Below are 15,167 nucleotides of genomic sequence, written 5' to 3'. Positions count from 1 at the left end.
AAAATAAAATAAAATCTAAGGGATAATGGAACAGAACACCTTAGACAAACCAGCCACCCTCAAAGCAGCAGGCTCTCAGCACCCCATTTGCAAAGAGTCTGCAGCTCCCAGCAAGGTCAGATTTCATCCCTGAAGGTCGGAGTAGCTCCTGCCTGGCAGACTGTGCCATCCCATCGTGGGCTGGGTTTGCCCTGGGCTCAGCCCCGTCGCAGCTCTGCCATGGCTCTATCTGCTCCAGCTGTAGAGGCAGCTGCGGGAAGCACCGAGCCCAGCCTGATCCCAGCCCTGCTGTCAGGCTCGCTGCCCTAGAGGAGAAATGCTCTGTCCTCTTTCTCTAGCACCCTGTGACTACATCCAGTAAAAAAACTGGTCCGGGACAAGTGTGACAGTACCGAGGGGGTGGGCTCGCATCCCCAAAATCCCAAATCCTGTCCACGGCTCTGCAGCGGTGCAGAAGATAAGGCTGAGGTGTCACCGTGTCTCCCCGTGTCGTGCCCCCACAGCATCCCACCTGCTGCCTCCACTCCCCACCCAGAGTTCTGGCCCCAATGCATTTCTGGAGCATCAGCCCACAGGGAAGACCCTGGGGTCCCGGGACTCTTCGCAGGATGTGGGGTGTGAGCAGAATCGCACGGGGAAGAGTTTAGCCTCCTTATCTCTGGTTTCATCCTGTAACCAGATAGGATGGCACGGAGCAACCCCAGTCCAAGCCGTGGGTCACCACAACCATGAACTCACCACCCAGCCCCGAGACCAAAGAGAAGCAAAGTCAGGACTTACCAAAAGGGACGGGGATTAAAAGATCCGAGGCGAAGGGAAGGAGCAGGCAGCAAAATCCCTTTCCTTCACCCCTTCCAGCACCAGAGCCTTCCAGGGGCACCCGGTGTGGTGGCAGCTCCAACGGCGTCCACAGCCAGCCCCGTGTGTCCGTCCAGGACAGGAGCCGACGGCCTGGAGCTGGCTTGGGCTGGCGTTTGTCCCTTTGGCTCTGCTTTCCCTCTCGCGGAGGGAGCTATTCCCTTCCAGCGCCGTGTCCCGCGGGGCCGCGAGAGGGGTACCCGGCCGGCGGCGGGGCGCCGGGAGGGGTGGGATGCGGGGAACCCCGGGACACGGGGAGCTGGAGGAGAGGATGGAGGAGCCCGAAGGTGGGAGAGGCCGGAGATGGGATGGAGGCGAGGAGGTGCGGCTGTGCTCCCCTCCGCCCCGGACCACACAGGGACCACAGGGAGGAGCGGGAGGGGAAGGGGAGCGGCGCGGGGAGGGCGGCGGGGCCGCCCAAGCTCCAGCCCCAGCCCGAGTTAACCTCAGTGAGGTGCGGAGAGGGTGGGAGCCATGGAGGGAGGACAGCCAGACAGACAGCTTCCAGCTATGAATATTAACTACTTCCTCCACAGGCAGGGCTCCGCCGCGTTAACTGTTTCCTAGGCAGGACAGACAGCCGGACAGCTGGACAGCCTGCCCACCTTGCACCGTCCACTGAGCATCACCCCGCTGGGTGAGCCCCTCATTTGGGACACCCAGCCCTGCCCAGCCTCTGTGTGCATGCATCACACCTGTCCCCAAAGAGCAGAGACACATTCAGGGTGGGGATGTCCTTCCAAGCCACACATGATGCTGAAACCCAGACGGGTCTGCAAATTCAAGTGTCTTGCTGGAGACTTGAGTTTCTCCATCTGAAATAACTACACAGCTAAAGAGGGGCGGAAACCAGCCATGGACAAGCCACCGACCCTGCCGACCCATTTTCACAATCCTCTTGCCTGTCCTGCCAGCACCACGGGCACAGCACAGACATTCCAGCCCTGTTTTTGGGATGTACACACTTCCCTGCTCTGTGACAGGAGGTATGCCATGATCCTATCCACTCCAGAGCTCTCTGAGACCAAACTGCTCCACCCCAAGCAAAATCCGTGCTGGAATGGTGCTCACAATTTGCTTGTCCAGGTGACAGCAAGCCCACCCCACATCCAGGCCCCTGCCTGAAGCCATGCTCAGGACTCCACTCCTCAATTGATCCAATATACTCAGCAAAACGTGAGGCTCCCTCCACTCTAATCCCCCAAACCGCGTTTCCCACACCCCCATGGATGACGGCAGGGGATGAGAGCAGTGTTTCCAGCCAGCCCCCTGACTCACAGCCCTGTTTGCTCCCAGATGCTCCCATACGCCAAGCCAGCGTCCTTCCAAAACCTCCTGCTTATTTTCTGTTCCAGCTGTCTCGGCTGCAGGAGGACACAGACAGAGCTCCCCACTCCTGCCATGGGTCAACCCCAGCCCTAAGCACAGAACTGCTACAAGTTTTGATTTCAAGGACAGTTTAAAGGGGGAAGAGAAGGGGCTGAGTTTCTACCAGCTAGTCTCTTTTTCCCTGCATCCTAGCCCTGCCTGATTCCTGGTCCCAGTGGGAACAACCCCCATCCCCCACCCTACATGACAACCCCAAATACCAGGTCAGAGGACAGATCCTGCCCTGGGAATAGCCACACTGCAGCTGAAATGCCTAGCCAAGCCTGTAGATGCTCCAACATTTCACCCATGGGGAATAAGCAGAAGCAAGGGGGACACCCCCTGTGAATTCCCATCCAGCCCATGCAGATCCCCACTGCCCTCCAAAATGCCCACCTCAACACACCCTTACCTTGCAGCAGATGGAGCAGAGAGCAGTGGAGAGGGCTAGAATAAGGAAGGGAAGTGAATTCCTTCAGCTTTAGTCAGCTGGTGAAGGCAAGAGGAGAGCCAGTGGCCCCCCTCCCCACCAAGCCAGGCCTAGGGACCCATCCAGCCGCCGGGGGAGAGCAGCAGCCTGCCAGCAGCTCCAGCAATGGATTAACAGCTCTGGCCTGGACCATTTGGTTCTCCACCTCTGCACAGTTTGGCCTGCCCTTCTGGGCAGCCTCAGCCCCTCCTGATAAGTGGGACAGGATTTGACCCAACTAGAAAAAGTGTATCCCGTGAGATGCTGGCCCTCCTGGGGGACAAACAGATGACAGCGACCCCATCAAGGGGCTTTCTCCCGCATGGAAAAGTGCAGGATCGGCATCCAGCTCCATTTGTGGGGCTCCAGGACCCCCTGACCTATGCCAAATGTGGTTCAGGCTCTGATGTGACCTCCCCTCACTGGAAGGGTGGGATGCTCTTCCCAGTCCCCACCCCAGCCAGCCCTGCCCTGCGAGTGGGGATGTGTGGGAAGACAGGGATGAGCTGCAGGGGAGCCCTATGCCAGAACCATGACTCAGGTGGGGATTTAGCAACTCTCTCGCAGATGTTGGATTTGGCCAGGCCCTGGTCACTCTCTTCCCAGCCTGGTAAAGAGACAGGGCAGGCAGTGCCATCCCAGGGTGGGTCCAAGGACCAGTGGTTACAGGGAGCTGCTGTAACCATTTCACATTTTCTCACACCACCCCAGGATAGCAGAGCTTGGGGTTCCCCCAAAACGGTCACACATCCAGACCTTGAGGACAACCTGTCCACTGACTCCATGCCAGCCTCAGCACCCTGTTCTCTATCAGCACTGGTTTTCTCAGCAAAACCAAACCAGGCCATAAATTATCTCCAGACAGAGTTACAGCAACTGCAGAACCCCAAAATTTCTCTGCAGTGATCCTCCAACCAGCTGCAAGCCCAGCAGTGCCACATCCAGCTGCCAGCCTCCTCCTGCCTCTCTGGAGCCAGCTTGGCACCCCAAGGAGGGCTACCACAGTGCTGGCAACCGCAAAATCAGCCAGAGGATGAAGCATGCCATCACCTCCCTTCAGCCTTCAAACACACTCAGCCAGTCAATGGCCATGGGCACTGCAGCAAGAACCTGCCAAGCAGCCACCACTGACCCCAAAGCCCCTTCAAGGAGGAGTAAGGAGAGCAGGCAGCACTTGCCTTCCCCAGGCTGTACGGACATGGCTGAGGGGTGGAAGGACAGGCTGTGGGGCACCCCACTCTCCCTAAGGGCCACAGGGCAGCTCAAACATGGTGGGCAGGAGACACCCTGCCTGAGTAAAGCAGGAGGGTGAGTTCACTGATGGGGCCAGCCTGTCCCATGGAAGTGGCTCACAGAGAACCGGTTGAATCCAGCTGTGTCCCCTCAGCCAGAGAGCAAGATGTGATGGTACAGCTCCCCCTCTCATGCCCCTTGCTCTGGAAGAACTCAGTCAACCGATGACCCCACTGCAAATGAGATTCCCTTTCTCCAAGTCCCCCCAGATAAGCACAGCAGAGGTGAGGGGAACGCCAGGACAGGCACCATCCCCAGCCACCCGCCTGTCCCTCCAGCTCTGGGGTCCCACAGGACCATCCCACCCTGGCAGGCACCCCCCAGCCCTTATGGGTGCTCCGTGCTGAGACAAAGCTGCTGGAGAAAGGGCATCCACCTGCAGTGAGAGGGTCTGTGGCCAGCAGAGACGCGGCATGGGGAACCCACCGTGCGGCAGGCGATCCCGATCCCGTTGGCCGTCCGCGGGGAGCCTTCGGCGGGTGGCAGGACGGGCAGTGGCGGGGACAAGGAGCAGCGGCTGATCCCAGCCCAGCGTGGGTCCTGGTGCCAACCTCACCCCCCTCCGCCCCCGGACGCCGCTTGCTCACGCCTGGTGGTGCCAAAAATGTGGCGTGCAATTCCCTGACCAAATAAGGCAAGAACGACCATAAACAGGGACCCCCCCTGCACAGCCAGACACCGGAGTCCCCATCCTGGCTTGGGACAGGCTGGAAAAGAGGAAAAGTGACAACAGAGAGGGAGAAAGATGGGAGCCCCTTGAGCCCACGCGGACTCCCACCACCACTGCTCAAAGTGCCCCGTGGGACAGCTGGAAAGACCCTTATAGATGGGCTTCTTGCAGCTGCTTCTGCTGGCATGGGTCAGAGGGCAGCCTTCTGCCTGCAGCTTCACCCTTGCACAGTCCCAGATCATCTCCAAACTGGGACAGTGTTTACAAATTCAAGGTGCCCTCACTCCCTATTGCCACCCTTCCTGGCACAGAGGACAGCCCAGTTGGTGCATGGAGAGACACCTAAGACCCCTAAGGGGGAATGGAGAGGAGCCCAGGGGTACTTCTGCAGCCCCAGTATTCACCAAGAACCCCACAAGAGTACAGAGATGAGTCCTGGGGTACCCCTGCAGCTCTGTGAGAGGCTGGGGTGCAGAAACTTTGGCCCAGGGTCCAGAGGGGAACATGCAATAAGAGGCACTCAGGTCTCTGCAGGCAGGAGGGGACTGCCATGCAGTTTTGCCAGCTTGAGGCTGGACCCACAGCTCCCCAGGCTGCACAGAGCCCACAGCTGAGCCTGCACATCACGAGTTGCCTGTTTACTGCCCTGTGCCAAGGCAAGTGCCCGTGCCAGCTCCACAGAGCCGCCCCAGGTCTGGTTCCATGTGACCACCATAGCACAGACGCTCTCACCACCCCAGGCACCCAGAGCCCCCACTGCAAGCACCGCCATCCACTGCTCCCACTCAAAGCAGCTGGTGACCTTCAGGGACATCAGGGACTGCAGCTGTCCCTGCTCCAGGGACGTCTCTCCTGATCTGGCCAGGAAAGCCCAGGCATCTGCTTGGCCACGGGTGGCCTTGCCTCCAGGACACGGGCCCACCACCCTTCGACATACAAGTACTGCCCATTCCTGCCAAGTGGGTGACAGCAGTCAACTTGCTGCAACACAATGAGTGCTCAAAGGGCTTATCCCAGCTCTGAGAGATGCTGCAGACCCTCAAAGGCCAGCAAGATATCCTCATCCCCTAGGGGCAACTAAAGTAATCTACATCCTGCCATGCTTGCAGTTCGGATACCTAATGGTCCTGCAGACATGGGGTTTGGATTTCCTAAAGCTCTGGGGCATAAACTAAGGCTGGACTCTGCATGTGCAAACAGCACTTTGACAGATAAGTGCTGCAAAGAAGAGCCTAAGCTCTCTGGCACTGTGGCAGAAGGCAAAGTCCATGAGATCTTGCTCTCCCATCCCATGGCCACACTGCTCCCATCAGCAACTCCCACTGCCCAGCAGTGTCCCTTGTCCTGGGGTAGAGAATATTTCCATGTAGACACTTTGGCCGACCACCTTGTGAGCCCTAACCTTTCTCCAGGTGCTTGCTGGGCAGGGGTGGCTCAGCCCAGGCCCCCTCTGCACTGTCCTCACGCTGGATGTTGAAGTTCTCGTAGGAGTCCCACCGGATGAGTGGGTCGGACGTGTTGTAGTCCACAGAAACACTGGGCCCATTCTCCAGGTGCTCCATGCCTGGAAAGAGGCAGGATGGTCAGGTAGGATGACAATGGAACCAGCAAGGATGGGATGAGGGAATAGGTGGAGAAAAGTGCATGCAAGGAAAAAAGTGCAGGAGTCATAGGGCAAGGCAGGAGAATCCTGTAGGAAAGGCAGCATCAAGAGATGGATAAGCACAAGATGTACATTGAGACTCACAAACAAGGTGTACAAGACTGCCTGGGGCTTTTGGGGTTGGCTAGAGACCAGCACACAGACTGGCAGTGAGTGTGCATGGATCTGGGCTTTCTGAGCAAGGGAGTCCTTCATTCCCAAACATTCTTTCCATCTCTCCTGGGCCACCAAAGGCTTTGGAGAGCAGCCTCCTGGGGAAGAGAGTGAGAGAGATAGGGCATCCACAGGTGCTCCTAGATCAACCTTACTGCCTGAATGCCTCACCCTACCCTGGTGACAAAGGGACTGCAATGGGGCAGGTAGAGGTCACAAGGGAGGAAGCAGGGGATACAGCTGAGGAGAAGGAAAAGAGACAGCATCCACCTCCAAACCTCCATGGCACTGAACCAGCCATACCTTGGATCTTCTCGGGGCCATAGGAGAACACAAACTCCACCTTCCCATACTCAGGGAAGCGGTCATCTGGCAAGGAGAGAGCAGAATAAAGGGACAAATTATTTCCATCCATAGCTCCAGTAGTAGCTAGCCACCCCAAACATGCCTGCAGACCACCTTGAGGCTGGGAGCTGCTAGGGGATATCCCTGCATGGGGCAGTGCACCTTAGCCCCGAGAACAACCCCGAGGCAGCCCCTGTGGAGCAGTAAAATGGTTTTGGCACTGAAAGGGATGATGGTGCCATCACTTCCCAAGCAGCACCACACCCTGCAGATGGAGCAGGGGTGCCCTGTTTTGGCAGGGGTGGATCTGTGATGGGTGCCCAGATGTCCCCATGATGATACCGGAGTTACAGGGGCAGGAGGATGAGGGAGTTTGGAGCAGGGAAATGCCAGAGCAGTTACCTCTGAAGGCCTCATCCAGGTCCTCCTTGCCAAAGACGACGTCAAGATCATGAACAGCACACGTGTGGAACTGCACACGGAAAATCACGTCACGGGTAGGGCTGCGAAATTTCTTGTGGTAGCACTTCAGCTGCAGAGGGAAACAGGGATGGGCCATCAGGATAAGCCCCCAGATCTGGGCAAGGGGGAATCTGGGGGTCCTGAGGCAAGGTAACCACACAACCCCTGTCTGCTTCCTACGCCAGGAGCTGAGCAGAGGATCCTTACCAAGATATCGCCCTTGAGCAGCAAGCCAGGCTCAATGGTGATGCAGATGCCTGTCTGGCTGTCTCCTTGAACATTGCTGCAGAGAGGAACAGCAGGAGGATGTGAGCTGTGGTGCAGAGACCCCCCCCAGAAAACTCCTAGCACCACCTCAACCAGCCCTTCCACCCAAATCCAGGCAGAAAAGGTGCAAAGCACAGAGCTTGCTCCCCCTGTGACTGAGGGGCGTCCCATCCACCACCTCAAGGAGCATCCCATTCTCATTGGAAGGAGGACAGGAAGGGGAAACTGAGGCACAGCTCAGCAAGGGTGCAAAAACTGCTGGGTGGGAGGGTTTGCCCAGGTTCCAAGTGCTGAGGCTGGGCTATCAGCCATCCACCTGGCTCCCACAGCTCAACTGGGGCTTAGGACACAAAGGGAGAAATCTCTGGGAAGACTCTTCTCCCTGCCTCAGTTTCCCTGCGGGAAGCCCTCCCCTCCTGGTGCACGGCCGACAGGCTGCCGACGGGCGGTGGCGTCAGCAGCGAGGAACAAGGGAAGAAAGGAGTAGGATTTCACAGGCAAGATAAACCTGGAGTTTATTACAGGCATCCCATAAACAGTCTATTAAAAGCTGAAAGGCAAGGCTGGGATGGCAGTAAATCTCAGCTAACGGGGACCCATGACTGTACAGAAGTGAGATCCTAGTCCTGGGAGTTGAGATGGGAATATCCCAGAGGTGAGGTGCTCTGGTCCCTCCAGGGAGACTGGGAGTCAGGGGTCCCACCCAGACTGGGATGTGGTGCTGGCAGAGTGCCTTGGAGGCTGGAGAAATCAACTCCTGTTTTCCTTCTGCCAGTGCCTGCTCTCGGGATCAGCATCAGAAAAAAATTGTGGGGAGATTAAAACAAAGGGAATTTTTTTTTTTTTTTTTGGATAAAGAAAGGATATTAGCTCAGCTGCTCAGAGCATGGTGCTAATTACACCAAGGTTGTGGGTTCAATCCCCATATGGGCCTTTTACTTAAGAGTTTGACTCAATGATCCTTGTGGGTCCCTTCCAACTAAGAATACTCTGTGATCTGTGAGGACTAATCCAGGCAGGAAGAGCAGTTCTGTAAGCAGGGAGAGAAGAAATTCCTTCATCTCCCAGGGTGCCTTCATCTCCCAGATGTCTCCCGTCCCTTTCCCCCCTCCCTCCGGGGACACCCAGCCCCAGGCTCCGGCAGCCCCAGGCTCCCTCTGCTGATACACGGAGTCACTACAGCACTCTCAGCACAAGGGTCCAGTTTGGCCCACTACACCCAGTTACCACCTCCAAAAAAAAACGAAGCCCCTTTTTTTCCCCTGGCCCCCAAACGGACTAAGCACAGAGCACAACAGCACAGGGGACTTGTCCTTGATCCCCTCCATCCTCCCCCGCTTGCCATGCCCCCCACGCTGGGCAGGAGGAAAGCCCCATGGAGAGGAGATAGTTACTAGATCCCCGAGGTGTAGACGGGCTGCATGGCCTGGTAGATTTTCAGGAAGGGCCGACAACCTGGAAGACATCAAGGCGGGGAGAAAAGGCACACTGCTGTTAGCCGGCTGGGCGGAGGGGCCAGGGGAGGGATTAGTCACAGGGGAGAAATCCAAACAGGGAGGGAGCCAAAGCAAACAGCCGCTCCCTGCCCCAGCCAGCCCGCACCGACCAAGGGCAACATCTGCAATGGGCAGAAAGGATGCTGTGGGTGAGCTGAGGAAGGGCAAAGCCCTCACAGTTTGGGTCCTGCAGGACCTAGGGCAAGTGGTGGGCTGGGGATAAGGTAGCACCAGATAGGGTACTGCATTCCCAATCTCCAGTCTGGAGCCAACCTTGGAAAAGCTGTCAGAAAAACACTGTCACCCCACAGTTCAGGTTAGTGCCCAGCATTGGGAGGGCATCCTCTGGGGGCATCTGTGCCAGAAAAGGGTAGCACCCTGCTATTATGAGTGAACAGTCTCTGAGAGGAAAAAGGAAATTCAAATTGACAAGGAAATGGTGGAAAATATCCCCCAAGGAGAACAAGCCTGGCCAGGCAGTGTGGGATGGTGGCGGGAAGAGGCAGGCTGGGGAAGCAGCTGGGGGCACCTACCGCCTTTCGACTCAAAGTTGGGGATGCCGTGCATGATGACGTGGTGGAGGAAGAGGGGCTTGTTGTTCATCTTGATGCTGCCAGAGAGGAGCCCGCTGAAGTAATGGATGTACCTGGAGGGCAGATAGGCAGCTCAGGGGCAGAACCCACAAAGGAACATCCACCTTGGAGCCCTGCATCCAACCACCCTACGGGGAAAAACCCAGCCTGCAAAGGCGCGCCAGGACCCACCTCTTCTGGGATGGCTGTCCCACGGGCACCACCTTGTCCTCATAGAAGCGCTTCATGGCAAACCTGTCCAGAGCCTGGTCAGCACTGTGGGCATGAAAGGGCAGATGTAGCTAAAGGAAAGTATTGGCACCAGCACTCCAGCACCACTGGGATGGAGGTCACCAGTGAGCCCCAGGGCCACCCCAGGACCTCATGTCTCTCTCACCTGGCTGAGATGTTGCTGTAGTGCATGTAGGCAGCTACTACCACCCCCAGCCGGCCACGGTTCCCCTGCAGGCACACAGCAGAAGGGGAGTCATGGGGCAGCAGGGCCTGTGAGCACCCAGGCACAGACATCCCACAGAGGCACACACTGATCCCTCTAAGAATACAACAGCCCACAGATGCCCCAACCCTTATTAGACACACACCAATCTACACATATGTGCTGACACCGACCCACACCCCAAACCACAAACCACCGCATTCTCCACATCTCTCGGCCTCTGAGGCTGCTCAGCCCAATCCCTGCAGCCCCACAGAGCCCCAGTGCCCCACTGCTGTGCCCCAGTGATGGGTCCTGCCTACCTTGTTGTGCAGCACCACCACATTGTGTGCTGCTGCATTGAGCCACGTGTCCATGGCTTTGCAAATGCTGCAGATCTTCTCCAGTGCAGGGGTGTGCATGTCAGGCCATCCAAAATCCAGCACCTGAACAGGGGAACAAACAGCCTGAGGTCACAGGCATGCCCACGTGGAATTCCCAGCCTGCCAGTGGGAAAAGCCTGTACACAGGGTAGGCATTACTGTGTTGCTCTGACATGCACCCTCCCATCCCAAACACTGCACCCCACTGCCCAGATCCCTGGAGGCCACCGTGGTCCCAGATCTCAGGCCCCTCACCCCAGGTTATTGGCTCAGCTTCTGAGGGCTCCTCCACTATCAGAGGGATCAGGAGAATGCCTTAGGGAGGTCTCCAGGAGATTCCAAACAGCCAGTTTTGGGCTGAGAAGGGGGGACTGGGAGTGTAATGGGAGTCAAGCTGAACTACCACAAACACAGTGTGAAGTCTCAGTGCTTTTCTCAGGGTTTTTCCCAGCTGGATGGAATAGAAAAGGTGGCTGTTTTTCCCCTAGACATCTTGTAGCAGGGAGCTGGTCCTGCAGACAGGCCTGCCCTGAGGCCCCTGAGACCTCCCTGCTTCTCACAGCTATGACCCACCTTGGGGTGAAGTTTGTTGACATCACGTCTCCGCTCAGAGAGGTTGAAAAGCTTGAGGGAAGATGAAAAGCAGAGTGAGAGGACATCTTCCTTGCTGCCACCTCACCTCTCCCTTGCCCCAAAGCCTTCCCAAATCCTGCTATGAGAGGCTTCCCCAGACACATTACCCTGAGCAACATTATGCCACACGGCAACACAATGACCAAAAACTCCCAGGAGGTCTGAAAGGGACTGGTAATCTTCCATGAAAAAAAAAATCTATCAAGCACAGTGCAAAGACCCTCCCTCAACAAAGCCGAGACGGAGACAAGAATGCAGTATCCATCCCCTGCAAGTACCCATCCCCAGCAGCTGAGCACCCCAGCCCCTCCAGCAGCCTGGCAGGGACCTGGCTGTGCCCCTCACCACATAGTTGTTCCCATGCTTGGACTTGAGCATGTGGGCCACTTCACGGAGGTTGCTGGAGTAACTCTGCTCCTCGGCTGCGCTGGGGTAGGAGACAGCGATGATCCGCTCCGTGATGTACACCAGGTCCAGCTCACAGCTGCTCTCCATGGCTGCAGTCAGGCTCATGCTTCTGGGAAAGGAAGGGGACCACTGTCAAGGCACAGGGAAGGGACACAGGGACCCTTCACCACCCTGCCATACAGGCTGGGACACAGCTGCCTGCAGCCTGTCCCCTGCTCCCAGTCCTCTTGGGGTATCCATCCCCAGGTTGGTCATAATTCCACCCATGGTGGAATAATGGTGGGACACAGCTGGGACACAGCTGCCTGCAGCCTGTCCCCTGCTCCCAGTCCTCTTGGGGTATCCATCCCCAGGTGGTCATAATTCCACCCATGGTGGGTCATAATTCCTGCGTATTCTTCACTGGAGCATCTCCCAGGTATAGCACCTCTGGAGAAGCAGGTCTCGGTGGGAGGGAGCTTCAGGCAGAGCAGAGATAGTCATAAGAAGGGGAAACTGAGGCAAGTACCTGGATGTTTTGCAGCGTGACTGCCCACTCCTGGGGGATTTTGTGGCATCCTAAAGAACCAGAGAGGAAAAGCAAGTTACTGCCATGACCCAGCCACAGCCAGCACAGGGGTATTGCTAGACCTGGGTGTGATGATGCTGCCAAAGCATCCCACCTCCATCACATTGCACTGAGCATCCTAACACCCCCAAAATATCACTGTCTCCAAAGCCCACCAAGCATCCCACTGCCACAAGCAGCTAGACACATCCCACATGCAAAACCCAACTCTCACAACCCCAGTGCTGCTGGGACCAGCTGCTATGCACACTGTGGGGCCGGTGCTTTGCCAAAGAGTCCCAGAGGACCTTTTGGGAGGATGCTGAGCAGATGGACACAGTCTCAGGCATGTCACAAGTCCCTCTTGTCTCCATCAGGCTGCAGGCACACCTGGTGGGACAGAGCTGCTTTGCTCCTGCCTGGAGCAGGGGCAGGTTTGCTGCCCAAGCGGCCTCGAGGAGCCAGCCAGGCACGACAGTTTGCTTTGGCCCCAGCTCCACCAAGCCAAACGCCTGGAGGAAATGTTTGAGCTCTCGGAGCAGGAAACTTCTATTTATGCATGTTCTCCGGCCTCGAAAATTTCATCTGCAGCCGGCTTGTTCTGTGACTTTGTGACCTCAGCCAAAAAACAAAGCAGGGTTTCCAAAAAAAGCTGCTGAGGAAAAACACACTCGCACCTCATTAGTTTTAGTATCTCCAGCTAATAAGCAGAAGTCATTTAAAGACTCATCTCAAGCAGGCAACACGCCTGGAAGGACCAGGAATAAGAGATACATCCTTCAGCTGATTCCTGGGATGCTCCATTGGTCCCCAGAGCTGCAAGACTGCTGCTACTCTCCTCAGGGCTGCAGCATCCCACAACCAGCACACCAAAGGGCACAGGACGAGATGGGAGAGCAGTTTCCCTGACATCCTTCACCTGCCACCTTCTGCCCACCCAGCACAGTCCCAGAGCTGCTCCCATGGACAGCCAGCATCACCCTCCACCAGCCTTGTATGCCCCTCTCAAGGTCAGGTTGTCCTGCAGAGCAGAGCCAGGCTCAGCACCCCTGGGGCCTGGGGACAATGTCACCCCTCCCAGCCAAAGCAGTTCCAGAAAGCAGCAGCTTTGCCTCAGTGCCCAGAGGTGCTTGAACAGTAGTGACAATTCCCTCTCCAGTATTTCCTCAGGGTGTCCCAAATTGCCTGCTCACCCCAGGAAATCCCCAGCATTGCTGAGGGCAAATAAGGAGTTAAAATGCAACAAAAAGAGAGGTAAAACCTTTCCTGGGAGAGCCAAGGTGCATGGAACAAGCCTGAACCTGAATATGGGCTCATCTCTGAATCACCCACCAGTGATCAGGATGGGATCCCCCCCATGGCTTGTGCAGTGCCTCAAACGTCCATAACGGAGATCTCTGGGGTCCCACACCCACCAGCCGGGGAGCCCCATCAGTCCATGTCACCTCATCCAGCTGTAGCAGCTTCCCAAAACCATAGCCTTTCCCAACAGAGAGCTGACATAGGGAAACCAGGAATCACCCCCAGCTCCCACATGGGTAAACTGAGGCACAGGGGGGCAAGCAAGGTGGGGACACCAGAGTCCCTGTCCCTCCCCATACCTGGATAGCAGTGAGCCCCTTGCTAATCCATTTCCACGCCATGGCAGGTCCACTCCTGGCACCCTCCAGACCCAGGAGAGCGGGTGCCCACAGCCAGGGCCCTGCAGGGTCCCCTGTCCCATCGAGAGCCCCCGAGCTGTGCCCTGCTCCCCAGGCTCTGCCATGCTCCCCACCCCCAACCACAGCCGCGCTGCGTCTCTGCCGCCAGCCCCTGCACGAGGAAGAGTCAGCCTGCAATCAGCTGATAGGAGCTATGCTCCTGTTATTAAACACTCCTGCCTGCCACTGGGCTGGCAGACCTTGCAAACGTCCCCGGTGGAGAGAGACTCCAGCCAAACCAGTATAACCCAGTCCAGTCCAGCGCAGGACAGGCTGGTCCCAGTCCTGTTGGGTTGAAGATCCTTCTGCCAACCCCATCAAGAATGTGCCTTCCAGTCCCAAGCTAGCTTGGCATGTCCCCAAGCTCCTGGCAGCACCCAAAACCTGCAGGTCCCCTCTGCTTGGAAAGGGTGAAGAAAGGCACAAGAAAGGCTTCAGAAATATCAAGAAACTTCCCTGAAAGACAGCAAAGACAGCAAAGCCAGCAAAGGAGGCTTCTAACTGGATTTTTCTGAGGATGCTCTTTCTCAGGGCTGGAAACTTGTCCTGGACAACCAAAGGGATTAGGCAAAGCCAGATCTCAGGTGAGGAAGGCTTTCATCCTCTTCCTCATGGGAACCATCATGCCTCCATCCCTTGGGTCCCAGCCCCAACACACAGGGAGGTCTGCAAGCTGGCTGCAGGCAGGGGAGAAGCTGTCCTCGTTGACTTTGGCAGTACATTTGTCTACACTGTCTTAGCAATTTCATGTCCACACATTAAAAAACAGATCCCTAGTTCCACGACAGGAAAGTCAGCTTTGCAGCAAAAACCTCAGCCCCAGTATGCTGGGTTCCACCACCGCCTCTGCCACCAAACCCAGGCATCTCACTTGGCCTTTGGCATGGCCACCATCACCTTGGCTGGCTGGGAGAGAGGACTTCAGGGTCCCAGGTACACTGAGAAACTATAGGAGCATTCCAGGCTGAGGGATTTTGGCTGCAGGGAGTGTTTGCAGCAATGGGACTGGTATGAGTGACCCCCCAAGAGGTCTTGAGGCAGTGATCAGCCTCCATGACTGGTTGCACTTACCAGGACTTCTACCTGCTTGGTGATGCTCTCCCCCAGGGATGGCTGCAGACAGGAGCAAGGAGAAGGTGAGAAAAAGGCAAGCAAGAGAGAAGAGATTGAGAGACAAACACACACACACACAGAGCAAGGCCAGGGTCAAAAGTTCCCCCTTGCTATTTCTGGTGCTTCCTAGGAAATGCACCATGGTTCCGTTCCTTTCCCTGCCTGCCAACATGTCTTCTCTTCCTAAAGGCTGGGAATCCCAGCCGAAGTGCAGAGCTAGGATACTCAAGTACCAAGGATGTTGCCATCCTGCCTCTCAGCCACCACCACTGGCACTGACCACTGTTGCCAATTTGAAGCATTTGGCTGAACCCTGAGCTTGTTCCATGAT

The 15,167-nt window shown here is 56.7% G+C and overlaps 1 protein-coding gene across 4 annotated transcripts in view; it reads right to left on the bottom strand.

Moving 5' to 3' along the window:
- Positions 1-14,835, bottom strand: part of TNS1 (tensin 1) — a 44,151-nt gene extending 29,316 nt beyond the window's left edge. For 2 of the 4 annotated variants that reach the window (XM_066553113.1, XM_066553114.1), the window contains exons 1-13: positions 14,795-14,819; positions 11,985-12,034; positions 11,414-11,585; positions 11,009-11,059; positions 10,376-10,498; positions 10,014-10,078; positions 9,809-9,892; positions 9,578-9,690; positions 8,943-9,003; positions 7,489-7,564; positions 7,222-7,351; positions 6,778-6,843; positions 6,061-6,222 (exon numbers count right to left, since the gene is read on the bottom strand). In XM_066553113.1, the coding sequence (XP_066409210.1) occupies positions 6,061-6,222; positions 6,778-6,843; positions 7,222-7,351; positions 7,489-7,564; positions 8,943-9,003; positions 9,578-9,690; positions 9,809-9,892; positions 10,014-10,078; positions 10,376-10,498; positions 11,009-11,059; positions 11,414-11,581 (1,099 nt within the window). In that variant the 5' untranslated portion in view covers positions 11,582-11,585; positions 11,985-12,034; positions 14,795-14,819. Of the gene's footprint in view, positions 1-6,060; positions 6,223-6,777; positions 6,844-7,221; positions 7,352-7,488; positions 7,565-8,942; positions 9,004-9,577; positions 9,691-9,808; positions 9,893-10,013; positions 10,079-10,375; positions 10,499-11,008; positions 11,060-11,413; positions 11,586-11,984; positions 12,035-14,794 lie in introns of all 4 variants that reach the window. The other 2 variants (XM_066553115.1, XM_066553116.1) reach the window with 2 other exon arrangements.
- Positions 14,836-15,167: the final 332 nt, after the last annotated feature.

The sequence above is a fragment of the Molothrus aeneus genome, chromosome 7 (assembly GCF_037042795.1).
Source record: "Molothrus aeneus isolate 106 chromosome 7, BPBGC_Maene_1.0, whole genome shotgun sequence".
Classification (NCBI taxonomy): domain Eukaryota; kingdom Metazoa; phylum Chordata; class Aves; order Passeriformes; family Icteridae; genus Molothrus; species Molothrus aeneus.
This window is presented reverse-complemented; position numbering and strand designations above follow the sequence as displayed.